We start from the raw sequence: 27,780 nt of genomic DNA on the forward strand, positions 1-27,780 counted from the left end.
CAGCCAATCAGAGGCGCGCACTGCTCAGCTCCACTAATCGTGGATTAGCCACAACCGACTGCAGTCTACAGCTCTGGGAGGGAGAGCTATTCACTGCCATTCACTACTCACCCTCTATTTTATTATTAGCTCACTTGGATCTGGCAGCAGGGATTTTTTTCTCCTCTCTCTCTCTTTCTCGGCAGCAGCAGCAGAAGCAGCGACTTTTGCATTGCGCAACGAAGTGGGCTGCACGCATCGGGATCTCAGGTAAAGGTGTGGGGGATACAAGGAAGGAAACAAAAAACCAAACGATTCGGGCTCGACAGAAGCTGGGCCAGGTAGGACTCCAGATTGATGGCCCTGTTCATTTAAAAGCCACACCGTAGTAACCACAGCGCCGCTCGGACATTTTTCCCTCCAGCGTCCAAAATGTTCAAGACGGCCAATTACCCGACCGTGGATCCGGCACCCACCATCATGCACGGGGCTTGGCTGACCACGGGGTGCCGAGAAAACACGCCCGTGGCCGTGGAGAAACCCAAGAAGAAAGCGTTCAGCCTGGTCAAAATCATGTCTCTGAGCAACAAGAAGGGCCACGGCCAGCATCCGCACCACAACAACAACATGCCTTTCACGATCCACTGTCACATCGGCAAAGAGATAAAGCACATTTGCAGCAATTGCAGCCGCGGGAACGACACGCAGGACGGTGAGTAAAAGGCTTGAAAAAAAAAAGAGAGAAAAAGGCTGTGGTTTCGCCCATAGTAGCCTTTGCGGTATTCGGGATCCGTACCCTCCCTTTTGGTAACCACATTACGCGCACGTCTCTCTCCATGAGCGGTGTTGCGTTTTTGTGCATCTTTATTGTTAAGTGTTAAAAAAATGACACCACAAATCTATGAGTGATTCACTGGTGCTGTTGTGGAAACTGCCTGTGACTGGATCAGAACTTCTCTCAGGGCTGGGCTGTGGCTCCACTGTTGGTTTGCATCTCCCCCTCCTCAAAAAAAAAAAAAAAAAATGTGCTGATGAATTCCTTCTTCATCTGTGCTGCTCCTCTGAATGTGTTCTTATTGACCTACTTTAGCTCATAGATGAAGCATGAAGCTGTGGGGGCTGTTTATTTATTTATTTTGTTTTTTTTTTTTGCACAAAGCCATTTCCAGTTCAGTGTCATTACATCATCACTCAGCCATCTTGGTATGCAAACAAGTGTTTTTAATTAAAAACCAGCCACTTCAGCTGCTGGCATTACAGTGGTGGAGAATGTGTGCAACATGGTGGAAATCCTGGTGTGTGTGTGTGTGTGTGTGTGTGTGTGTCTGGTTTCAGGAAGCTGATCGCTAAACAGTTTAATCAGCCTTGACTTGGATACCTGCGAGAGAATTGCCTCCCTTTCTTCCCCCCCTGCTTTGCAGACCGAGTTCCTCTGTGCCAGGATTTAGCCAAAGATTGTAACAAACTGCATCATCACACAGTTTAAATATAGGCTTTCTGAAGTCTGTGTTACCAGCCTGAATCTGGTTCAGCAGCAGACAAGGAGAAGGAATAGACTATTAAACGCAGTATTTGTGGATCACAAATACAGACAGACAGACCCTTTTGGGTAAAGAAAGAAGGCTCATCTTCACAGAAGGCGCCTAAATCGCTTTGACAGAATTATTTTCAAAAACCAAGCTTCTTTTTCTCAATGCCGTACATATTTCAGTAATGTGCAAAGGCTTTGTAGCCTACAAAGGACTGTTTGATGTTCTCAACCAATGTTCAGTTTCTGAGCAGTACTTTTTTTTATTAAAGTTGCTAAAAAGTGAGTCACTCTTTTAGTCATGTGGCACCCTAGATTGTTGTGTGTTTGTCTTTGTTGAGCACATGCACCTCTAATGAAGTAATCTGAATCTCTACTGGATTCAATTAGCATCGACTGTAGAGTTATTTATAGGGCGGTGAGATTGCTAAGATGATTGGCTCTGAGGCGCCGTTGGAGTAATGGGTCCGTGGGACTGATTTCTGCTCCGCATTACTGTCACATTTATTTATCATGCTGCCCCGAGGAGGTGGCTGGCCTGTAAAGCGATACGTCTTCTGTTGGCAAACATCACGCGGATGTGAATGTGATGTAATTATTGCGAAAACAAGCACCTCATGCTTGTTCCCTGACAGTATGTTGCCGGGTGACCATCTGATGCAATGTGTTGCCGCCCGGCGACGTCGTGCCAGAGGTCACGTCGTACATCCAGACTATAGACTTCAAACAATTTGTCTTTTCTGTGCCTTTAACTTTCTTATTCCCTGCTTTCATGCTCATGTTTAAGAGCTGTAGCAAATCACATGAAGATTTTTGAATGATTTCTTTGCAGACATGGTTTCCATTTCGTCTCACATGCACACACATCCTCCTGTCTGGCAATGCAGCGCTGCTCTTGTTGCATGTGCAGATGGATTTCAAAAGCATGCACGTTTATCATGCTGTGATAATGCGTGTTGACACAGCTAACAGCTAAGATGATTGATCACCCGTCTGAAGCAGTCTTCATGGAAACGAGGCCAGTGGTGAGCGATTACAGTGGATGAAAGGCATTCTGAGAATCTCCTGGTATTGGTTTTATAAGTTCTGTTCCTTCTGAAGACGTTTGACTCATTCTGCGCTCTTGCAAGAGTGTTGCATTGGAGCTGTGTGTCTGTTCTGGTCAGTGAACGTTACTTTATTAAGCCTCAGAGAGACTCCACTGATGTTTCTGCAAGACGTTGTTCATTAAGTTTTTAAGTGAAGAGACGTGATGATGGTCTGTTTGCAGCAATCTGTGTAAGCCTCATTTCAGTTTGAAGACCTTTTTCAGTATCCACATCTGGTTTTCCTGCACCTTGTCGTTTAGTTTGCTCTAAGTGGGGCCAATTGTAGCCCTTTTTGCGTCCATTTCTTGATGTAATAGTTTGTGTTTGAACAAAACGCTTGAATTTCTTTGCTTTTGATATCAAACAGAACTTAAAAGTCTTAGGGGTTGGGCCTTGTGAATATTTGATGAAGAGCAGAAAGATTCCCTCTTAATGAGGTGCTTATCAGTCTGTTTAGTGTGTTCTGGCAAGTCATGCCAACTGCTCAGTGCGGCGCGGCCTCAAACCGTCGAGGCTCGGAGCGCATAATGCCATCTGATATGCAGGTTTGTTTGTCCTCATGTTCAACCTCATCCAGCTACTACGGGATTCTTGGCACAGATTCTTGCTGCTCTGATCTTTGTGAGCAGAAGTGGCTTTCACTGCTCGTTCTCCTGCTCCAGAGCTCACCAGAAAACCACCAGATCCTGCTTTTATTTGTTTGTTTTGTTGTTCCCTTCCAGCTGAGGAGGTAGAGAGGCTGGCCGCCATGCGTTCTGAGTCCCTGGTCTCCGGCACCCACACTCCGCCCATCCGTCGCAGGAGCAAGTTCGCTACTCTGGGGCGACTCCTCAAGCCCTGGAAATGGAGGAAGAAGAAGAGCGAGAAGTTCAAGCAGACCTCTGCAGGTACATGATGGTTTTTTTGTTTAAACTAATTTATTCTAATGTGAGCACCACATCCAAAACAAATGAAATGCAATGTATATCCTTTGGTCAAAAGAGGATTTTATTACATTTCGGCAATAAATTGATTGAGCCAAAGGGCAGCGTTGGAGTTTCGTGTTTCGAGGTCTCTTTGCAGCTCCTTTGATCTCGCGCTCAAGACTTGTCAGGAGCGAGTGAAGGACGTGGCCTCTTCAGGTGTTTACTTTGCTCGGCTGACACGTCCTGGGTTCTGCTGCCGGCCTGTCGGACAGGAGGAGGCGCTTTGTCAGACTGTATCTCACAGGTTGGAAGCAGAATTGTCGCTCTTGCGAAAGGATGAGCAATCGCACAGAGACCCGAATCTGATCTGATCAGGACAGGATGTTCTGATTTAGTAATATCATTGAATTAACATCTTCCTGGTGTGAGATTGCTGAATGATTCACTCCGTCTGATTCGATCATGTTTTCTGTGGCTTCCGTTTAAATTAGTGTCGTAATCACAATAATTAATGTAACGTCTCGTCGAGGCACAAAACTTGCTTTTGACTTTTCTTTGGGTTCGTGCTACCTTTGGGCGAAGCTCTTGCTGTTCCCAGAGCGAGGTTTGGCTCCGCTTTGCATTTCCGCCCCGAAACATTGTCCCCTGGCTCCTCCACAGTCTCTCTGGACTCTGGTATTTTTAGTTAGACGCAAAAGTGCTGATGAAATATGCTTTTTGGCCTTAGATGCTTGACTCTTTTTGGTGTTTTAATCGAGTGCGTCCTTGATAAAACAATCCTACAGATTCTGTCGGTTCACTCGTACGTTCATGCGTGCCCTCTGATAGCAGCATCTCCCCTGTCGCGGTGAAGGACGACCGTCAAGAGCCGAGCAACAAAAGAGGTTTTTTTTTTTTGTATTGTTACAGTGGAGCCGAGAGAAACGGCTCTTTTCATTGCTTTTGTTACCCACTTGTTTTGTTTGCATAACGCTGCAGTCTCCAAATTATTCTGTCGCTAACTATTGTTCTATTCGATGCTCTTTGAGGGCCGATTACCACCGGCCATATCTAACCGGATTGCCTCGTAGCTGAATTACTTATAGGTGTCTCAGTAGCTCCGGCGCTCGGACAGGTGCTCCAGCCGATGTGGGGCTGCTAAAAATGTCCATCCTCTGTCACATCCGTTTTAGCGTGAAGCATGAACCCAACCCCAAATAAGTGGAGCGGGGAGTGGGCCTCTGCACCAAGCACTGGAGCAAGAAAAAAAAAAAATCACATGTGCGAGCTAGTGCAGTAAATTCAAATGGCAGGAAGTGTCGCAGGGATTTGGAACTCCAGCAGCAGAGTGAACACTTCTATAGAGGTTTAAAGCTGCACTAATCATTGGCTCCAACGTCTCTGTGACGTGTTCCAGCCACAAAACTCCCTTCGGCTATCCAGAGATTTAGCTTTTTATTTTTGTTTAAGCTCATTTGTTCGGGGTTTATGGCCGCCACCTTATTGTTTTGGTTTTGCTCATCATCCTCTTTTCCAGCCGCAGAAAGCCGCCTGTTCACTGCAACAGCAACAACAACAACAAAAAAATCTCTAAAGCCACTGAACCAAACAGAGCTAGCTGCAGAGTGAATATTGGAATTTTGTCAGGACAGAAACACGACTCCCGATGAATGCTAATGTTCAGAATCTGCAGTTTGTGTGAAATTAGCACATTTTAGCCTTTTTGTAACGTTTGTGTGTGATCTTTATTTCTTTACTGCAGTTGTCCACTCAGAACCAATGAGAGAGTGACGCGTATGAGCCAATAATGTGCAACTTTTGCATGCTGGTTGATTGTAAACGTCCATTATAGGATCATATTTATGTTAAACAGCAGGTTATCCACGCTGGTATATGTGATCAGCTGTCTGGTGCATCCTGTTGCTGTTGGGATGAGAGACCATTTTCCTTTTAGTGCTTTGAAAAGCCTCAGGCCTGAATCCATGTATGAAAAGCTCACAGCCGGGTGAAATGGAGGCTTGATTTAGAGAAGGCATGCTTAATGAAGTTTGTCTCAACTGACCAAAAAAAGGGAGAAAAATAAGATGTAAAAGATAACTTATCTCTTAGAGGGGAAAAAACAACTTTTGTAAGTGTTTATCAGACCGGAAAGATGTGTTGTCATTTCTATACTCATCTTTTAATTAGTGTTTTTTTTATTTTTTTGTGATGAAATCTCTGTTTAGAGAACGAAACCTCAGCTTATCTCATCGAGGGAACAGAGCTGACTTCGGCTGACCTGCAGCCTCATTATAAATCTGTGTATTTAAAGCAGAACTTGTTGTTTATTTGCCTTAAATTAATTAGCCAATGCCAAGATGTCTGCTGCCTGTTTATCGCCATCCTTATGTCTCGACTGAGTTGACCTAATTTTAACATTTAAAAAACACACACTTTGACGAGTTCTAAACTTAGTTTGTTGTGTTAATAGTTTGTCAGTTTGAAGTCTCCGAGAGGTCTTACTGGTCATTTGTCAGCCTGTTGCAGGAGCAGTCGGGGGGAGAAGTGTGCTCTGCGGTTGCACTTTGCGTCCGTCTCATTAAAGACGAAGTTGATGTTAAGTGTGTGTCCGTGATTCCTGCCGCAGCGCTCTAATCTCGGCCCTAAATGTTTCCCGTCTCGGCGGTCGTCTGTGATACCTTGCTGTTGATTATGTCTCCCGTGTCAGTGGGGAGCGGACCAGCCACTGGGCATGCAGATGCTGCCGTGGATAATTGGCCGCTGAGCACAGTGGAGGATTATGAATGTGTTGTGATAATAAAGCAGATGAAGGGCAGCTCTGGGGGACTGTACTCTTCACCTCAGGAAGGAAGCAGGGAGGGCCTGACAGTCGGATGCCTCATCACGCTGTCTTATTGTTGCTCGGTAAATTTTCACAGTATCGGGAAGAGATCTGGTATCAAAAGAGCACGCGTCGTCTGATGCTATCTTGGCGTCTATTTTTAATCTAATTAGCAGATCTTTGCTCTGAACAGAAGCCATCCAAGGGAACCGTTCTTCAGGATCATTTTTAATGTAAATGCCAGATTTCCATACCTCTCCATTGACTGTGGAGGGAAAAAAAGCAGATGTCGTCCTTTTCGGTGGTGTCAAGGTCTCGATTAGCCATAGCTTCTGAGCCTCAACGCTTGAGCTCCTCATTGATAAAAGACTCCATGAAAGTTTTAATACAGTTTTTGTGAGGCTCGGGCTGAGAGAATTGCTTCAGTAAAAGCCTCCACTTTGAGCTACTGAGCCTCGGGGTTGGAAGGATGCGTTCTGACTATCTGGGTCACTTCGCAGTGGAATAATTTTTTTTTTTTTTTCTAAAAAAACTAAGTGTAGTGTTCTCAGATCAATAGAGGCTGTACTCAGATATGCCAGTTTCATTTAATATGCTCTCAGCTGAGTCTCCCTGATGAGTGTCTAATCTTCTCATCTCGGTGCAGATTGAGCGGCCGGACCGTCGGACACCGATTGGGCCGCCGTGGATATTTAAAATAGGAGTTATTCAAGGTGATTTGGAGGGCAGCTGATGCATTGTGCTGATATTCCTTCAATAAAGTTTGTTTGATTTGTGTGCCGTTGCTGCCTACCTGAAAGGTGTCATGACAGGTGATGATTCTCTGTTCTGGAGTCAATAAAACTCAGCCTCTAAGTTGGATTACTGGTGTTTTTAGCATCTGCACTGAATGCCTTCTTGTGCACGATCCTCATGTGACCCTTCCTGATGAAATGAGCGTGAAATTCCACGCTCATAAAGTAATCATTAAATATTAAACAAACTTGTTTTATTTGCAAGACTGGCTCGTGTACTTCAGGCTCAGCTGGCGTTCGACACGTGTCCGCTTCGATTCGACCGAAGTTTCTTTTGTTTTTGCGAACGCGCGCTGTCTGTCGGATCCGAAGACATAACGTTCTCATTAGGGCTTTTGAGTTAATGGTATTGCGTAACCGTGCACATCCCATGGCATAGCAGTTATGTCATAAAGCTTTGAGTAATTACTTTTCATTTTGGATGAAACGGCAGTATAATCCCTGAACATATTACAGCACCGCCGGTCTAGTGGCGACCTTTTGGCCCCGGGTTTCCCCGCTCTGGCAAACATTTGTTGAGTCAAATGAAAGAATAAAAAAATTTTGATATGACGCAGAAGAGGGACGATAAAGGTGACTTTCAGTGGAATGACGTGTCAGATTGAAGGAAAATAGGTAATATAGACAAAATAGAAGGAAATATGAGACTTTACATTTAAAAATCTGCCATTTATAATCATAGAAAGCAAATTTGACTGAAAATATTCACCTTTTCGTGACATATTTGGGTTTTTTAATGGTGCAAATTTCAAAAAAAGATGGAAAAAAAAGAAAATAATTGTTGCTTCCCTTCAGAGGATGGTGGTAGTTTTATGGAAATTGATTGCCAGGGTGCAAAGATTTTCGTTTTGCTTTAATTTCCATAATAACACAAGGTCCACTTTTCTCATTATTAATAGCAGCGCTGCCATATTCAGAAGTCTTGTAAATGGACATGAATGCGCAGGACCGTCGCATGCGTCACCGCCTCCCAACGCCTTTTAAGAATGAAGTGGCTGCTTTTGCTCTCAGTCAGGAAAAAGAAAAAAAAAAAAGCTCCTCCGTGTTGATTCTGGGTCAGCTCGTTGATAAGTCTATTTACTATCCCCTCGATACACTTGACCTAATGTTAAATTTGGTCCCTCTGGGGGGAAACATCACTTTCTGATGGAACTGCCAGCATTAGCATCCAAAATAGCATGTAGAAAATGGCACAATTTCCTTTGATTTCACACTATCTTCAATTTTCCCCACTTCCCGCGGCTCTCGTGGAAGATGACTCCGTGCTTGACATATTGCTCGTATTTTGGTCACGTCTTTTTCCCATGAAAAAAAAAAAAAAACTGCCTAACTAATTCTTGGCTTAGAGCTGATCTCAAACAGGCTTCTCTTGGAAGAAAAAAAAACTTTTGAAGTACAGAGTGATATTGAACATCTGGTATCCTGGAGGAACCTCATAATGCAGCATAGTGTTTAATAATAACATGCTTTGGTATTTTCTAACACTGAAGGACAGACTATCTAAAATTGTGCCCTTAGAGGTGTTCCAGTCTGGCATTTGTACGACTCTCATTTGTGTTTTTAATTTTGGACTCTCGGCATTTTGGTTTTGAATGCGCCGTGTTGTCACTGAGGGCAAGGGAAGGAGAGGTGACATTATTTCCACGATTCTACTCTAAAGGATGTATTAGCGTCGAACGCATCACCCTGAATGCAGCAGGGAGGGTCATATGTAAAGCACACATGGCCCAGCGTGTGATCTTCCTTGTAAGCAGGAGTCACCGAGGCCTTCGGGGACTCTCCGGTGTTGTTGCTCATCCTCATTTGACATTCCTAATTGGTTTCCATGCAGGGTTAGATTGTGAAATAACGAACGTGCTTCCGTTCAAGTCTCCCGATATCAGATCTTAAAGTGGCTCAACTTCTGAAGCCTAAAAATAGAAGCAAACAGTCGCTGTGGGACATGGCGTCTTGTGCATAATGTATTACTATGAGAGGAGAAGTGTCGCCAGAATATCTCTCTTTTTTTTTTTTATCCCTTTATCTTCGAATCAGCGCCCTGATTTTCAACTTTAACTGTTCACCGCTTGACTGATTATCTTGATGGCAAGAAAAACTGTAGGATTAAATGCTGGTAAAAGATAAAATTTAAAATAAAAGATAAGATTGCACGTGTACACTCAAGTAACAGCAACAAAACTCTCTATATATGCTTATATTTGGTCGGATCAGGCAGATTTGGTTTAGTTAAACTAATTAATTCTAATTTTTGTGCCTCAGGAAGCTTTACTGGAGCACCTTTTGGTAAAAAATAAAAAACACAGTGGCTGAGATTGTATTCACTGCAGTGCCCAGCTACCGCTAAAGTCCTTGCTGCTATAATCAGCTGTGAAAATCCCGAAAATCCACTAAAAGCCGTGGCTCACAATAGTGGAACTGTTTGCTTTGCCTGGGATCGTTTGCCACCCTTTGGAGATCTGCTCACAGCTTTAGGTAATGAATTAAGAATGCTCGGTTTTTCTTTCTTTCCGTGCACTGCTTCTTCCCAAAACGTCGACTTTGACGGTTTTACATCTAAAGCTCCCTTCCGTATGGCAGGCTGTGACGTCGTGCGTTTTTGAATGCATTTCTTCCCTTTTCTTACCTTAGTTAAAATGAGCTTTTATGTAAGGTGTGCAAGGACAAACAAACAGGATAAAGGTAAAGAAGGTAGAAGGCATTTTAATGCTGCTGCCGCTGCTGCTGCTGTGATGAAAGCGACACCCACAAGTCTGGATCCACTGGCAGGCATTATTTTTGTCTTGTTTTCTTGCATACCAGAAGTGCAAGAGCCACATCGCCTTTATGTGAAAGACAAAACGACGCAGTGAATGCTTAGTCTAGATTTTATTTTTTCCCTTTATTTAATGTACTTTATCGATAATGCAATTGGAAATCCTCTTCCCAGATACCATATTTTGTTCGGAAGCTGGAATACAATATCTAGCTTCCATTAAAAACAACAAAGCCTGTGTGTTTTAGCCTTGTTGGTCAGCTCACGTTCACTAGTCTCAAAGTATGTTGAAATATTTCTTTGAGCCTTGTTTGTGAGGGGTTTGTTCCATAAAGCAAGTGCACCGAATAAGTCGGGCTTATTTCAGTTAGTCTGACTTACTGTCAGGTTATTTTGGTTCCATAAACAAAGTCATTCTGTAAACTTATGCCACACAAACCTAAAGCGCACTAAACTACTACAACCCAACTTGGAATTAACCGAACAAGTAATTCCAGGTTTTCAGTTCCATCAAGGTCAGTTTAAGTTTAACACAGTTAGGCTGATTTAATACAGGTTTAAGCAGTCGGGATGGTCCTTCCCAGTGGGTGGATATTTCAGGAACTCTGGTTAAGCAACAGCTCATCTGACCTAATAGTTCACCAGCATACGTTTCCAGAGTAATTGAACTTGAACAACACTGAATTTGAAACAAGTCGGGCTAACTGAAACAAGCCCGGCTTATTTGGTGAACTTGTTAATGAAACAGACACCTGATCAAGTCTTTCATTTGCTCCTCTGGCTCCTCCTGCATAACCTTTTCCTCTGTTTTAACATGTTTGGAAATGTAAATGACGTGAATGTGACCGATTTAGGTGCTGATTCAGTGAACGGGTTAAACGGCCGCGTGATGCTTTGATGGATGACAACTCGCAATCTTAAAGAAATATCTCTAACGTTGTTCTTCTTTACACTGTCAGCTCTGGAGAGGAAGATGTCGGTGCGACAGAGCAGAGACGAGCTTATCAAGAGAGGGGTGCTGAAGGAGATCTTTGAAAAAGGTGAGCTGATTTCACGCAGTTACACTCTGATTTAACCGAGCTGGAAACCGTCTCGGATTTAAGTAGAAGCTACAGGAGGGGAAGACGCGGGGCGCTAAATTGGAAGGTCTTCAGTTATTCATCTCCTCATTAATCAGTAGTCTCTGATGTGCACTCTTCAAGATTTGGCAACGGGTATCTAGAGATATAATCTTTCATTATAGAGATTCTGTAGCGTTTTTAAACTCTTTGATCTTGATTTGACGTGCCTTAGACATCCCACATTCAAAGCTGGAGAGTATATCTGACAGCGGGGTGCTCCGTGCCGCGGGGCATCAAAAACAAAGTTGGAGAAGCTGAGAAAAGTCCACGGACTCTTGCCAAGATGTGAGGACAGCAAATAAAGAAACATGGAGCCCCTTCTTTAAGATATTCTTATTGTTTTGCAAAGCTTTTTGGACAATGTTCAAATGCAAAAGCACTCTTTGATGTCAAAGATAAGACAAATCTGTTACAAACCAAGCACAGATATAGATAGACGTTATGTTGATCGAATGTAAGATGCTCCTTCTGGGGTTGTTTATATTTTGAGATGTGAAAGTTGTCAGAAATGATGAAATGAATCTCTACCTTCCATATTTCTGCACCACTCCTTAGATATTAATGACTCCAGATGTGCTTAATTCTCCTGATTAGTGAAAAGCTTCTGTGCACAGCTTGACAGACCAACAATAGCTGCTTTTTGTGCACTTACTTACTTAATTTTTTTGTTGTCAACACTGAACTCACACTTCTGTTTGTACCTATATATGCTTGTATATGTCCACCAGCCAAACTTCATCAATTGTCTTCTGCCAAATTGACTAAAAATCATCGACATATGATGTTCCTCAAGAATATATTTCAAAATAAAGGCCCTTAAGTGACTTATGCATGTGACAGCTTGTTAGAACAATTTGATTTTAAGATCTCGAGTTAGCAACATGAAAATGTGACAAACAAACTCCCTGGGAAGACGTTCTGTCTGTTCAAAAGTCTTCTTCTGTTTGAAAGGCTGCTCGGTCGGGATGACGTTTGGAACGAGGGAAGCTCACAGTATCAATACGCCGTTGGTCAGAATATGTGAGCAGCGCTGCGATTTGTCAGCCTTTAAATGTGATCATGCAAAAACCATCAGATGGCTCAGAACTGTGAAGGAATTAAAAAAGCAAAAATTCTGTCAAAGCGCGGTCTGCTGTGGGCTGATAGAAAGCTCCCGGGCTGCTGCACACTCTCACTCCCCATTGTCTCAAAAACACCCCGGGTTCAGTTTAAACTCTGAGCAGTCTTTTTGGGAAGTCAAACGCATTCTCGACGCTTGTCAGCTTTGTTTTGTTTCCTCCTCCCTCTCGTTTCAGCCACCGTTGAGTTCCGATCTTCAATGGACGGCGGCGTCTGCACTCAGGAGCCCTCTATGAAGTCGTCCATGGTCCTGCCCACCAAGAAGTCCGTCACCTTTCCCGGTGACCATCAGGACACACCTGCCAAGCCACCGCTTTACCACAAGCAGCCTCCTGCTCTCCCTCCAAAGCCTTTCTCTAGGATCCCAAACCATAGCACAGGTCAGTCGTCTTAGTCCATGATCAGGTTCATGTGGTCACTCCAAGCAGTTTTTTATTTTTTTAATTTCTTAATCTTTCTCCAAACCAATACATTTACTGTGAACTAGTTTCTAGTCATTCATTGCTTTGCACACTGCTGGGATTTGCTTCGTCCCCCTTAAACTGTCATAAACCTTGAAGTTCTCGTGTATTTGATGGATGAGCCGTGACCGCTTTCGCTTCAATCTGTACCTGCGCTGCCACACATGTGCAGAGGATTATAGTAGTCTCATTAAATTCCCCTGCGGTTAGGTCAGCTGGGCTCTCTCTGTCGTTGTCAATCTGTCAGTAGAGGGAAGTGGCATTACTCTGGCCTAATTCCCACCACTCTGCGCTGACGTCTGAGCCACGTCTGATCATCTATGAGCTCTATTTATCTGTCTGTGATAGATTCGACACACCGCATGCTAAATGTTCTTTCTGTCCATGTTTTTTTTATTTCCATCTAGATTCTTGCCAGCCAATGAAGTTGCCCTGCATGCCCGGGGGAAAGCACTCTCCACCTCTGCCGCCCAAGAAAGTGATGATTTGCGTGCCTCCAGGGGGGCTGGACTCCTCCTCCTCCCCGTCCCCGTCCCCCAATCCCCTCAGCGGTCTCCCGCAAAAGTGCGTCCCTCCCCAGGGCATGCCGCCCCACCACGGCACCCTGCTGCCCTCCCAGCTCGCCGCCCTGTCCGGCCTCCACCAGAGCCACGGTCACCCGCTCCAGCTCCAGTACGGCAGCTTACACGCCCCCAGTCGGATCATCGAGGAGCTCAATAAAACCCTGGCGCTCTCCATGCAGAGGTTTGAAAGGTTAGTAGCTATCAGCGCTCGGGGTCGTTAAATCTGATTGTGCGAAGGCAGACAGGGATTATGGATCGCTCCCTATCCGACTGTCTGTACATCACGCGTAATATCTCGCGTGGATTATGACTCAATTTCGATGATATGTGTGTGTTTTTGAAATGTACACAGATAGATGTTATGTAACAGACCTATAGCTTAGTACAGATTGTTTCCAAAGGGTTCATCAACGTTATTTACCTTTTTTTTCCTTTAATTCGATGAGTCACGCAGATAAAATGAATCTCTTGCTATTAAAAGCTAAAACTAATCATGCAAACGCGTATCAGAATAGGTTTGTATTTTTGGTGGCTGCCGCTCGTCCACTGCTTTCAGACGTATTTGGTGTTATCGGGGTTGCATCCTGCCAGCTCTGTGGCAATGCTTTTACAGGTTCTAAATCAGCACACCGCCTCACAGGGCAGCATGGCCTAATTTTTAAGTAAATGTGTGTATGTGTGGGCACAGGCGCGTGGAGTAGGCGTCCCTCCAGCAGTTGGCCTGACATAACATGACCAGCTGCTCTTCAGAAGAGCTGCCGTTTCTTCTTGTTTAGAGAAAAGGGACACGGTAGCGGATTGCACATTATATAACCTCTTGCATTAGGATCTCTCTTTTTCGCCAGAGCTATTTGGGCAGGGATAAGGAAGTAACGGTCCTGACATCGCACACAATTAGTCTGAAAGCTAGAAACGGTTGCGTAACGGTGGCTCATCGTAAGAAGCTTCGACTATTAATCAATCTATCGAAATATCTCCCTCCACGTGCTCGCGGCTAATGAAAGTGAAGTTTATTTCTGTCACATTGTTTTGCATTATTCAAGCTGTGTAATCGGTTACTCTCCTCTTCCTCTGTGTGGTTCGGGGAATTGCACGGCATTGCGTAGGACTGCACAGAATTGCACTTATTTTGTGTTCGAGCTCTTTTTTTCTTTTTTTTTTTACTCCAGTTTCATTCAGCTGGAGCTATATGCCTCCTGTCTCTTTGTACTTGGATTAAAAACCCACTGAGATATCATTATGTTCTCTACCAGGAGCCAATAGTGCATTTATTGTTTTAAACCACTTCCATTTTCTGCTTTGAGAAGCTTTGCCAGGGTTGTTGCTTTACTAATACTGTTTAAAACTTTGCTGAAAGATAAGTTAAATAAAATACGATCATTTGCCCTCATTTGAGCAAGATTTCTTTGCCTGTAAGGGGTGCAAAAGCTTCATGAGGCCAAATGGTACGGCCATAGACATTACGTATTACAACAACATTCAGATTCGGGTCAAACCCTCGATACCTTCTTTTCTCGCCACTAGTTCTGCTTTGCATGGCGGCGGGCAGTGCATCCCCTTGGAGAGAAGAGAAGTGCCGTCTGTGATCATCGACTACGAGGACGACAAGGAGAACATGCCCAACGAGTCGGACTACGAAGACCTGCCCAGCATGTACAAGGACGAGGACGACGACGTGGATGACGACGAGGACGACGACGAAGATGACGACTCCATATTTACAAGTATGTGGCACCAAAGAGTGAAAATATTTAAATTGCACAACTGAAAAAAAAAAAAGTTGATCCTGAAACACACTGACACCCAAAAACTGTGTGTTTTGCCATCATTGTCTAATTTCAGACTGTGATGTTGTCATAAATTATCACCATAAGCAGCTCCTGTCATATTTTTACTCACTGTGGGCTCATTTTTCACCGCATTATAAAATCCTGCACCTCTATAGAAACAGAACAACAACGGCTAGAAGCAGAGACACCTCAGAAATGTCCTCTCTGTGGTAAAATAAATTAGAATGCCATAAAATAACAAAAAAAAATGGACAAAGGGTTGCATTTCTTTTACAAAAATAGCTAAAACCCTGAGTTCAGAGGTAACAAATACCAAAGAAACAAAATAAAGGAGACTCTGCAAACTATAAATATTTCATTACTTAGTTTTTTGATTCATGTTTTGGTTTGTGTAAACACAGGCTGAAGTTCAGCCCAGTTCACCCAAAAACAATCCCACAATTTCTGTTACAGGAACGTTGGTCACAGCTGAGTCACTAATGGCTGTGCTAAGAAGGACGGAGTTATTTTTTTAAAGAATCTTCTTGAAGCAAATTGTTCATTTTTAGAGAATTATTAAATGAGTCATGTAAAACAAAATTATTCTGATTAAATATCATGATTTTAAGTTTATAAATCTTTCTGTTTTTACAGTTTCTGGCTCTAAGAAATGTTGTCATTTTGGTGATTTGTTGGTTTTTTTTAAGATAACGTGCCATTCAAAGTAGCTGGCAGGTGTTGGTTTTAATTTTGCATCATATTTAAAATCCCTCAAATCCCGTTAATTGTAAGTAAATCTAAAGGCAGGATGTTTGAGAGTGACAAAGACGAAATCAGAGCGTTTGCCCCTGCAGAGACTCAGCCTTTGTCCGTTCTGTTGGTCAGGTAGCTCGTGCTCACAGGTACGGTGACATATTTGGACAGCGCTGCTATTTTCACCTGGAGGCTCTTGGATCTGAACTAAACTGACCTTCAAAGCGGGGACGAAATTAGGTTCACAGAAGTCTATCCAGCATCACGCTGTCAGCCAACACTCTCATGCTCCTCCTCTTGGCAGAACTGCTGAACTGTGCAGAATGGTTTGTGTGTGGTTTTTTGGCAAAATAAAAGTTTGTTTTTTTTTAAAGGTTGTGATTGGTCATGTGTGATGGAGTCGCTCAATATGCCGCGTCCAGGCTTTAAGGCTCAGTGAGAGTATGAGTAATCCTTAAAGGTACAGGGAACTTTATGTAGAATCGTTTTTTTTTTTTTTTTTCCAAATCTGTGGAAAACATCAAATAGTTTAAATGTCGGTGCCAAAACCATGAAACAGAAACATCAAGGCGGAAGAGCTAATGCCAAGATTTTACATCAGTTTAATAAAGAGTTCAAAGTTTTGAGTCTCTACATGTTTAACTTTTATATTAATGTAACATCTTGAAGATTAATCTTGACGTTTAAGTGCAAGGTATGAACCTTATTAAAAAAATAAATAAATCAGGAGACTTGGGGAAAATACAGAGGAAGAATCCAAAAAAACACTTTAATAAATGACACCTCAAGTGTTGTTATCGTCTGCAGCTCCTGTCCTGTTTTGATGATGGTGTTTGGGTTTTAGGTACCTTGGCTCAGAAGGTGCTAAGAAAAGACTCTTTGGCCATCAAGCTGAGCAACCGTCCATCCAAAAGAGAGCTGGAGGAGAAAAACATCCTGCCCATGCAGACGGATGAGGAGCGACTGGAGTCCAGGCAGCAGATCGGCACCAAGCTCACCAGGTGAGACGTGTACATTTTATAATGCACGCACGAGTTCTGGGCCAAACATTTCTTGTTCGTAAACCTGATTGAAGCTGCTGTAACCAACTCGACAGCAGCTGTTGGGCTCCTCTCAACCAAACCCAGCGTTTTGTCATACTGTGGCCTGACGAGGCCCAGAATCCTGGCTGGTAGAACCGTGACTCAATCCAAAGACGATTTTTATTTATTTATTTATTTTATTGAAACGCTTTCATATCATTCCATTTTTTCCTTCTCGACATCTGATAAGGATAAATGCTTTATCTTGTTAAAATGAGTCTCTGAAAATGGAGTTGACCTAATTTCGGCAGCGATGCATCGACTCCCCTCCTCCCTCCCTCCCTTCCTCTCCTCTCCTTTCCTTCTCTTGTCTTCTCTCTAGCGTGCTCTCTCGCTCTCTCTTCGTTCTTCCTCCTGCCCGACTTCCTCCCTCGCTCACTGAATCACCACGGTGATGCATGTGCCAAACTATCTCCACCCGACTCCTCCACACAGCAGCACCACGCAATCCATTTTATACCAGCAGCAGTTTACACACAATACTGGCGCAGTATGTACAAATCATTTCAATGTTGAGGTCAAAGATGTGAATTCTAGTAACCGAGCAGATCAAACGGCATCGTGTGTTTTTTTGTTTTTTCCCCAGTAGATCACAGGTCTGATTTGATTTCAATCTGCTCTTTGAACATGACTAAATATGAACGATGCTCAGAGAGGACGAGCATGTGGATAGAAAAAATAAAAAATGGAAGCCTGCGTTGTCCACTAACGTATGAGTTGTGGGAAATGTGGCTGTGAGGGACTGATAGTGTATTATCTGGAGACACTGGCACAGAAGTCACTATTCCCCACTGTGACTGGAACACAGTGTGTGCTCCCAGAAGGCCCGCCTGCTTAGCTGTCGTGTTCCCAAAAAAGCTCTGTGACAGTGTCCTTTGCACGGTGTCATCTAATGCACACTTCCCCGTTATATTCTTTTTGTTTTTCACCAGCGGCATTGTTGTCCTGCAAAGTCACTGCTTGTGCCAGGCCAATCAGAATTGATTATGATAATCTAGGACACGCTGACCTCAACTTAGTTCTGTTGACCTGATTTACAGGCAAAACCCTGGATAGTGAAGGGAAAGTGTTTCAGTTTTTACCCTTGACAAAGTCACCCTTCATTTGTCACTGACTGTAGCATCGTTATACGTATTTTACATATTATTTATTTTATGTCTCCTAAAAGTGTAGTTTCATAATTTGGAAAATATGCTTTTGTTCAATCAATCAGACTTTATTTATTTAGCAGTTTTCATGCTAAATTAAATGTAACACAAAGTGGTTTACAAATCAAAAGGCTAAAAATGCAATAAAACAACACAAACAATGCCCCCGGTCACTTCACCTCCTCAGACCTGAGCTCTTGTTTGATATGCATTTTTTTTTTTTTTTTGATCCGATCAAATAGCAAAGAGAATAAAAAATATAAAGAAAATAAAAATATGTTAAAATTTTTTCTAAAATATCTATATAAAAAAAAACGATATTATAAAAAATAAAATTAAGGTAAATAAATAAAAATAATAAAATAAGAATATTAATAAAATATTTAAAAATTAAAAATTAAAATGTGGTAATTTAACCCAAGTCTTAAGAGGTTAAATATGAATTTACAGCTAGGAATTTTTTTCCTCTTGTCTGTTATGAACATTAAAATGACAATAAAATTAGCATTTACCTGTAGTTAGTCTCTTTGAAGCTCCTTTCTGGCTCCGACAAGCATTGAAAAACCACATCTGGCTCCTCAGACGCTAATGTCTCACCACGTTCACCGCCGAGTTGACGTCCATTTTCTGTGTGGTGCTGGTCGGGCTGCGTGCAGTGGGATTATCGGACTTTTTTCTGCTGTAAATGAGATAAACAGCAGCAGTAACAGTAAAACTTTGGGCTATAACACAGAAGAGTTTGATCATTCTTTTATCATTAGTGCAGCTTTAGACACAATATTCCAGTTGCTTTATCAAACTTCGTGTAACTACAATATAATCTCATTACACCCGTGTTTCTACTCCTCACCTGAGTCGGACAGACGTTTTTTGGAATTGTTTGTCATTCATGTTTGTTGACTTTTACTGACGTGATTCTGACAGAAGAGCAGAGCTGCAGTTTCACAGTCAACTTTTCCCGAACAATGAATTTCAAGTGGAAGAAGAAGTGAGACTAGATGATAAGAGACAAGCTTGTCTGACTCTGCATACAGTAGTTTATTGGACTGAGCAGTTCCAGTCGGCTGTCAGATGGAGACAATTATTGATTTAGTGCCTACAGAAAGGTCTCCTGCTGCTGAGTCCCGACCCAGCGCTGTAATCAGAGTCCCCATCTGAAAGCGTTTCAAATAACTTTATTGCCTTTAAGTACCGTAGGCATTCACACCGCTTACGTATTTATTAATCTGTACACACCGTATCTCCTCAGATGGGGCGTTAATTGAAAACTCGATGTGTCTGGCTACTCTGCTCCACGCGCCTTTTGTGTAAATGTGAGCAGTAGATTTGTAATGAAACCTTTTCAGTTGGCATTTGAAAGGTGTCATAATCACATTTGTCCTTATTCAGCACCGGATGAGAGCTGAGTCTTCAGCTCTCGCCTCATTCCTGCACTGCAGCAGCGTTTTATCGTCGTGTCATTCGATGAGAAGAAGGGGGATTGGTGATCAAGGCTCGCTCAAGTTTTTTAGGAAGTGTACCTGTCAAGCTGTCGTGAGGCGAGAGTTTTAAAAAAAAAAAAATAAAAGGACGCAAACTTTTCGTCTGTGCAAAAACACAATTTAGAGCTGCGTTACTCATTAATGGCTTCCACAGGAGTTGAGGAAGAATTTGAATAATCTATATTTAATCCAGTTTGGGACTAAAGCGCTGCGCTTTACTCCAAATAACAGCATTGTCAAGTGTAAAAGTGCTCGTTCTGTGAGCCAAAATGCCAAAAAGATAGCCTTGCTGGGAGTTGCTGTCAAAGCAGAAAAGTGAACGCGGGGCAAAATGTAGAGAAGAAAATAAAAACTAAGCAGCTTTGCCTGAATAACATTCTCCAAACACTTTATTAGGAATACCATACTAATACTGAGCAGGGTTTGGAAACATTCCTTCGTGGTTCTGCACCATCTTGACATGAATGCATCATCTGACTTCTGCAGATTTGTCAGCTGCACATACATTTACTAAATCACATCCCAAAGGTGTTCAGATGGACTCTATTGGAGATAACTTTGTGACATGGAGCAGGAAGCAGCCATTAGAAGATGAGCAATATGTGGCCAGAAATGGATTAACGCGGCCAGCAGCAGCGCACAGACAAGCCGAGGCATTCAAACAATGATCAATTGGTCATTAAAGGCCCCACTCGTGTGCCAAGAGAACATTCCCCCCGTACAGTCACACCACCAGCAGCAGCAGCATCCTGGAGTGTTGACACGAGGCAGGTTGGGTCCATGGACTGTTGATTCTGTTGACCGTGCCTTCTGCGTGCCTCGGCAGAAAATGAAAATTCAGCAGATCAGGCTACATTTTCCAGCCTCGAACTATCCAGTTTTGGCGAGTCTGTGCCAGCTGCAGCATCAGATGTCCGTTCTAGGCCGACCGGAATGAAACCCAACGTGGCGCTCTGCTGTCGTAGTCCGTCCGTCTCGAGGTTCGACGTCTCGTCTGTTCCTGAGATGCTTTTCTGCTCATTACAGTTGTTAAAAATGTTTATCTGAGCAGCACTTAGCAGGCTGGCCATTCTCCCTCTGACCTCTCGTTAAGAAGGCGTTTCTCTCTGCAACAGGTCGCTTCCTGCAGGAGTTTATTTTTTATTTATTTTGCACCATTCTGAATAAACTGATTGTTATGTGTGACAATCAGTGTTTCAAAGAGTCCGACTGGCACCAACAATCAAAGTTAGTGGGTCACAGAAGAACCAGTGACATGTTTGCACAGATTTTCCTTTAGAACATTTATGATTGCAGAGTTGGTTGATTGGGATTAAACCATTTTTTTTTCTCTTCATATTGCTTCCCTGTTGCCCTGCTAACCCTCTCTGCATTGTGTGCTGACATTGAATGTGTGTTTCTCATCAGGCGCTTGAGTCAGAGACCCACAGCGGAGGAGCTGGAACAAAGGAACATCCTCAAACGTGAGTGTCTAAACCTTGACTTTATCTCTCAGCTACAAAAGTAGTTTCCTGAGGGTAAAGAGTTCAACAAAAAAGAAAAACGTCACCGTTACGCCGCATAGCACCAATGCATGAGCCCGTATTTTTTTGCAGCAGCCCTTTGTGCGTGCAGACTTCATGCAGCGCAGCCTGGTGATTCAGGAGACCTAGTTATGCGAGAGCTAGTGGCATACATCTCTCCCTTTATTCCTCCTTGGTCTGCCGTTTCATGTGAGGCAGGCAGGCAACAGGGCTCCCCGAGGAGTCGTGTCTAGAGAGGCTGGATTCTTAGCTCAAACACATGCAGTATCAGAGAGAAGCAGTTCTGTTGCCTGGGACTCTGCGGCTCTCACATCAAAGGCTTGATTTACCAGCAGTTCCTGCTTTCCCAGAGGCTCCGGCGTGATTGGCAGGAGTGCGGCAGGAAAAACACAAAGTCTAAGAATTCATGAGTGACAAGTCGTGTCCTTCCCGTCTCTCGTGCACATACAGTACCAAGGTTAAACAAACGGGACTTTCTTTTCTAGAAAAGCGCCGTCGAGAATGCAGAAGTATTACTCGAGATACAGTGTATGTTCAGCGCAGTGCAAATACAGTTTGACTGGAGAAGCTTCAGCAAACACAAGCAGGGTCCCTGCATGGCTCTTGTTTACTCCAGTGTTTCCTTTTAACTTGCCTCTCCGAGCTGGAGTCTCTGGGATTGAGTGGATGACTTGAGAGAGACGTACGAATGTGATCGGCGCTTAAGAGAAGTGCATTTTTATCCTTAAATGAGTTAATCACGTGATCATAAACATGCACCCAAAAGGCCCAGGATAGCTTGAAAGGAACAAAGAAATCATTCTCTCCTGATACCCAACCCTAATAGCATTAAACAGCCCGTAATGGAAACTATTTTAAGCCTTGAGAAACTCACCGAGTTTAGTGTGAATCTAATGAGCCACATTATGCAAATGGCGTGTTTGTTCCCCCTTTCAAAAAAAATATTCTTAGCGTTTTCACAGAGTCCACTGTTTATGCGTGCCGGCACTCAAACGCTAACACTTGATCCTCTCGTTCTGTGCAGCTCGCAATGAGCAGGAGGAAATGGAGGAGAAGAGGGAGATAAAACGAAGGCTAACACGAAAGGTGAGTCCAAAATAGCTCCAAAGGTGCAAACCCACACTTGCTCTTTCAGCACCTGGAGGGGGTAAATTGCAGGCCAGGATAAACATGCACTGTGACAGTGACTCATCTTGTTGTGAGAAGCGAAATCTGCTCCTGGTATTGTACTTCTCTCGGGTTTCCCCCCCAGGAGGCGCCGATGCCCTTGTTGCCCTTGGCCCTTCGGCACTTTGGCTGCCAAGTCCTTTGACCCCATAGGAAGGTGTTGCCATCACTGTCGATTAAAGAATCACACTTCCTGCTCACCTACAGACATCCTGCTCCAAACAGACATCTCACAGCTCTATAGATTAGATGTTATACATTCTAGTGGGTCCAATCTTGTGTTTTTTTATTGTGATCTAGCGAGCATTAGACAAACTGTCACACATTCTAAACAACTACACACATCTGTGACATTTCTAATCATTTATTAGTCTTTATACAAACCAATATTAATCAGTTTGGCTGTAATTATATTCATTAGATAGTTGTGTTGACTGTAAATGCAATAAAAGATACTGGAACAGGTGTAAGATAAGCTTGGTTTAAAATGTCTGTTGATGTACTGAGTTGTTCTTTTTAAATGAAGAATCCACTTTAAGATTGCTGTAATTAGTGAATCTTTCTTTCATTAGGCTCACGAGTGGTTTCTAAAAATGTAATTAGCGCCTTTTTAGAAATACAATGGCTTGATAAAGTTTATTCTTTGTGATTTTAACAACAGAGAGACACTGCAGGAGCTGACATGTTGACTTTGACCCATTTCCTCCATAAATGTCCTGAATATCGGAGCGGTGTGACGTTGAGCTCCACTTTCATGCACCTGCATGAGCGAGACTTTCTATAAAAACCTGAATATATACGAATCCTGGAAACCTGCTAGCCGTGACGTGCAGTTTCAGAAGCTTTCTGTTCACTTTAACGCCTCTTCTTCCAGCTGAGCCAGAGGCCAACTGTAGAGGAGCTGAGACAGGCCAAAATTCTCATCCGATTCAGCGACTACGTGGAGGTGTCAGACGCCCAGGACTACGACAGGCGCGCCGATAAGCCCTGGACCCGGCTCACGGCAGCTGACAAGGCCAGTATTACACCGACTAATCTCGCAGTTAAATTAAAATAATATCTTGATGTTCTCCTCTTCCCCTCATTTCCTGCTTTTAAATTTCTTAAAGTACTATTAAGCTCATCTCCCTCCCCCCTCCTTTGTGCTTCATATGACGCAACTCATAACGCAGGAGAGTAATTGTCGGAGGATATGTTCGTCCTCTTTTGTTACGGCGAGTTCCACCTCAGTTGTTTGGTTTCTCTCTGTGGGTAAACACCCCGAAGCGGCCCTGCTGCTCAATGTCCAGTGATCTACGCCTCTGACTTTTAATGAGATCTACATTTTTTTTTTCCTTTTTTTTTTTTGCTGAGCAGCGACTCTTTGCCGTCTTTGCTTCGGTGATGCGCTCCAGGTCGCACCTGAGGACCACTCATGTGAAAATCACAGGGATTCAGCATTTTGATTATGCAACAGCTCCTCTTATATAAGCGAGTAATTGGACAAGCAGTGCCTCAGGAGCCCCTAGCCGCGGCACTGCTCTGCTGACGGTTTTTTTTTTTTTCCCTTCCCTCCTGCTTCTACAATATAGCACAGATTAGAATTTTATTTGTTCTCCCGTCATGGAAGCGTCCTCCCCGCGGCTCGAGACGTCCCCTTGAGTCACGCTGGATAGTAAAAGCAGTGACATCACCTTCCTGGATTGCTGTCACATGTGACATTTTAGAGAGGATGTAAGGTTGTTTAAAAAATAATAATAATAAAATAAGATCATCGTTTTATTTCCTGCTACAGTGGCACTACTCAGAGGCTGTGATTCACTGGGCATTGTCCCAAACATGAATATGTATATGTACATGAATGAGATACACAAAAGCCTTCCTAGAAAAAAGATCTGAAAAATAAAAAAAAACATATTAAGGATGAGATGAAGCCTTTATGTGTGATTGCACCACAGTGCCCCCTGCTGGAACATCACGGCACTGCAGGCTTTATTTCTAATGATTCCATCATTTGTAGTCGTTTTTCACGCTGAAAATGAGAGCTTTTAATCTGAGGATTGTAACACCTAAATGCAGCTGTGATGTTCTAAAAATGCCGTTTCAATGGGGGGGTTTCTTTCCCCCTCTTTTTAATATATGTAAATCCTTGGTATCGACACTTCATTATACTTTAAAACACAAGCTGTCTCTCTCCGAGCACACCAGCAACAGATTGTGTATTATATTAGGGCTGTTAGATGTCTCAAGAGGGGAAATTGAAGCCTCTTGTGATGTGAGAGGGGAATTCAACAGAATCATTCATGGCCTTGAGATAAACGTAAATAATGCATGAAGCATACTAAAAGGAGGTAGAGTCGAGGCTTACAGGCTGCAGTTTGTGCGCTAAGCCTTCTGCAGCTTCTCTCAATCTTCCCCCTTTATTCGTCCTCTGCAGGCAGCTATAAGGAAGGAACTCAACGATTTCAAGAGCAATGAGATGGAGGTGCACGAGTCGAGTCGCCATTTAACCAGGTAATGTGCAGAAGCCATTAGCTGGCATGTGACCGTGCATGCTTAAGTATACCCGTTCACATGCCGGGTCCTGGCTGTGCAACGTGAGTTCAAGCTGAGGTGATGAAAATGTGATGCAACGTCTAAAAGCGACCCTCATTCTGCTTGTGTTTGTAGGTTTCACAGACCATAGTAGACCATCACTGTCTCGAGCAGTGCCGGACCGGCGCTCTCCTCCACTGAGAACCTTAAGTGCTGGACAGTAAAATGGTGCCCGTTTCTACAATAAGGCCATGTCTTCTGAAATGCCTTTTTTCAAGACCCACACAACTGAGTCGGTACTACGCCACAAGATGCAGACAACCCACTACTCCATCCACTGTAGTAGCACATAATGACTCCAGTTGATTCACATTGCCCCCGTGTGGAATTCGCTCGATTGTCTCTCAAACCTCTCTGCTGAGCTCTCAGGCAGGCGCTCGGCTCTGCGGCGATTGGACGGCGGAAGGGTTTCTGTTTTCGCAATTGATTGACACTTCTACCGAGGGCAGCCGTACCTCGGTTCATCAATAACACCAGTGGACTCGTCTCAGTGGACATGTTTTTATCCCTCTTCTTTATTACGCCGTCACTCCGGACTCCTCTGGCCCTCGTGGGCGACTGTACGCGAGGACGCAGGGTGGATTGTTCTGAGCTCACACCATCAGCAGAAGCTCCATCTTTACTGCACCTGCTGGGACTTTGGAAAATGGCTCGGAAAGCCCCGCAGGAGGGAGGAAGGGAGAGGCATCCAACATTAGAATCATGTGCAATATTTATTTTCTCTTCTGCTTTTCCTAGACTATAGCACCCCCTGGAGTTCCCTCTGTGTCATTACTATGTAGTCCTGACTTGTTTCTTTCATAATGTGCAATTCTCACTGTACCGACGATGCTGACATCTAATTGCTAACTGTGAATTTGAGAGTTTGGGTGACGCCTGCGCTCTCTCCAAATGTACATTTTGTTTATACTGAAGAAGGAAGGTTCCATTTAAAGAAGACTCATGCTTAAACCAAGTTTTATTCATGTCACAGTCTTATGAATTTAATGTAAAAATCGCAGCTGGCAGATATATTCTGTTTCCAGTGTGTGCAACAACTTTCTGTTTTGTATTATTTTCTTTTTGATGGAGGCACTTGGGATCATAAACCATTAATTTCTGTGTCTTTCCGCATCTCAGCGCTTTGAAATGTGATTTTTTTTTTCCTTTCTTTTCTTTTTTTTAAACTTGAGTTACCAAGAGATTATCTCTTTTTTTGATTTGTTTTTGCAGCTCATAATGTGCATTGTATTATACACTTTACTTTTATACTCGTGTCACTCAAGCTTTTGATGAAGCAATACCCGTTGTTTGTAGAGAAAAGGTTAAACTGCAGGTATACCCCCGCACCATTGTTTTTTACTGTGCATATACACTATGCCTACACTTCAGGGTTTTAAGTTTTCTTTTATATGTTGTTTTAGAAAAGGCTTTATTCCGAAGAACTTTTCCAGCATTTTTCTCGACTGAGCCACCTAAAAAATCTGCCTGTTTGACAGCTTTACCAATACGTTCAGACAAGATTTGATCAAACTGTCATTGAAAACAATGATTCATTCAATTTCAAAAAGAAAAAGGAAAAAAAAAAAAAAAGACGAGCACTGATTTTAGTGTATTCACTGAGTCAGGATTTTTAAATGTTTCTATCGCATAAATTCTTTGCACTGTAAAGAGTTTGGCTTTACAATGGTCATCGTTTCAAGGTTAGGGTCCAAATATGTAAATTATTGTTGGATTTCTGAGCTGTAACCAGTCTGTCTCTTCACTTCAATGGTCTCGTTACCTGATCACTGATCCTACACCAGTATTCCAACGCTCATGAGCTTTATGTGCACAGAATATTTTTATTATTTTTTACTGTATTACTTTTAAAGTTGCAATATGAAATTCTCGTCAGATGAAGAAAAGTAGTAGAGGTAAAAGGCTGTTTGGCCGCCTACTATAATGCATCTGTCCTGCAAAGGAACGTGTGTTCTCCTTTATTTTTCAAGGTCTTGATCGGTGATAGATGACCCAATAAAATCTGGGAATTGACAGCATAAAAAATAGTTTTGCACTGCATGGTTTGTATGTGAAATAATAGGCGTTTTGTCAGTGTTTTGACCAGTTCCTCAAGAGAAATACACAGGTTGCTCTCTTGTCACATTGACCGTTTTATAAATATCAATATTTCATTGGGTCATCTAATCGCAGAGACTTTGACATATGAGGTGTTTATGTGTTAGAACAAGCTTCTGTATGATTCAGGCATTGCGCCATTTTTTAAAAAAAATGAAATTTGATCCACAGGTTCAGTACCATAGAGCATAGCAAGAATGAATTTATACAAATGCCATCCACTTCTCATTTTCAGCTCTTAAGTAACAACCTGAGCCGGTGGGCTGAGCATGAGGTTTTCCCATTCTTGCTGGAATCAAGGAACATGAATTCAGCAATAATCTGTTTCCTTTTACATGTTGGCGACGCAACTGAACAAATCTGAAAGTGGTCCTCTTTTTTTTTTTTCATTTTTGAAATGCGGAATACCATGTAAAGGATACTTCATGCCGATTAAATTCCATTTCTGAATGCATTTGCATCGTATGCATTATTCTCACTTTTTTAACGGATTTTTTTTTCTCCCTACTGTAACTGCACTTTATTTTCTTCAAGCTATACCACACTCCCATACCTCTTCAACCTTGCAAACACTAGTCACTCCACTTAAAATTTCCTAAATTTGTTTAATACTTTAAACAGAATTTGCAATTTCTACAAACTCGGTTGCATCAGTTGGCTCAGGGTCAAAAGTAATACATCATTTTAATGGTTATTTGACACCCAGCTTGCTTTAGTGAATCACCCCTGTTAGAGATTTAGAACCTTTTTTTCTCTTTCCTCATTAGCCACACTTAGTTTTAACAGAATTAATCCTGTAATCCATAGCCTAGACTTAAATTTAGATGCTGACAAGTCAGGCTTGGATCATGAGGGAATTCCTTATTAATACTTTATTGGCACACATACTGCAAGAGTTTGAGCTTCAAACATGTCCTATTTTAAAATGAGGAAGATCTGCACTGGCTTGCAAATAAGGGAGCCATTTAGATATATATATATAAAACACATGACTCTTAAGAAATGTAACAGGAGTCACACGTTGCATGCTTAAACGCAGCCAGGGGAGCACGATGCTGCAGCAGCTCTAATGGAAA

General features: G+C 42.8%; 1 protein-coding gene across 1 annotated transcript; it reads left to right on the forward strand.

Annotated features, from left to right (window-relative positions):
- Positions 1-100: 100 nt before the first annotated feature.
- On the forward strand, positions 101-27,158 carry LOC103368948 (phosphatase and actin regulator 1-like). Its single transcript, XM_008297501.1, has 12 exons — positions 101-691; positions 3,318-3,482; positions 10,806-10,886; positions 12,263-12,466; positions 12,955-13,300; positions 14,635-14,834; positions 16,477-16,633; positions 20,751-20,806; positions 21,891-21,952; positions 22,908-23,048; positions 24,450-24,526; positions 24,683-27,158. Exons 1-12 carry the CDS (start codon positions 412-414, stop codon positions 24,696-24,698), a joined length of 1,785 nt encoding a protein of 594 aa, XP_008295723.1. The 5' UTR covers positions 101-411; the 3' UTR covers positions 24,699-27,158.
- The last annotated feature ends 622 nt before the right edge of the window (positions 27,159-27,780 follow it).

This window comes from Stegastes partitus, unplaced genomic scaffold (assembly GCF_000690725.1).
Source record: "Stegastes partitus isolate 25-593 unplaced genomic scaffold, Stegastes_partitus-1.0.2 Scaffold1225, whole genome shotgun sequence".
Taxonomy (NCBI): domain Eukaryota; kingdom Metazoa; phylum Chordata; class Actinopteri; family Pomacentridae; genus Stegastes; species Stegastes partitus.

Coding starts and splice junctions, on each gene's coding strand:
- LOC103368948 (XM_008297501.1), top strand. CDS start 412: ATGTTCAAGACGGCCAATTACCCGACCGTGGATCCGGCACCCACCATC. Junction 10,887..12,262: donor GAAGGAGATCTTTGAAAAAG/GTGAGCTGATTT, acceptor CTCTCGTTTCAG/CCACCGTTGAGTTCCGATCT. Junction 14,835..16,476: donor TGACGACTCCATATTTACAA/GTATGTGGCACC, acceptor TTTGGGTTTTAG/GTACCTTGGCTCAGAAGGTG.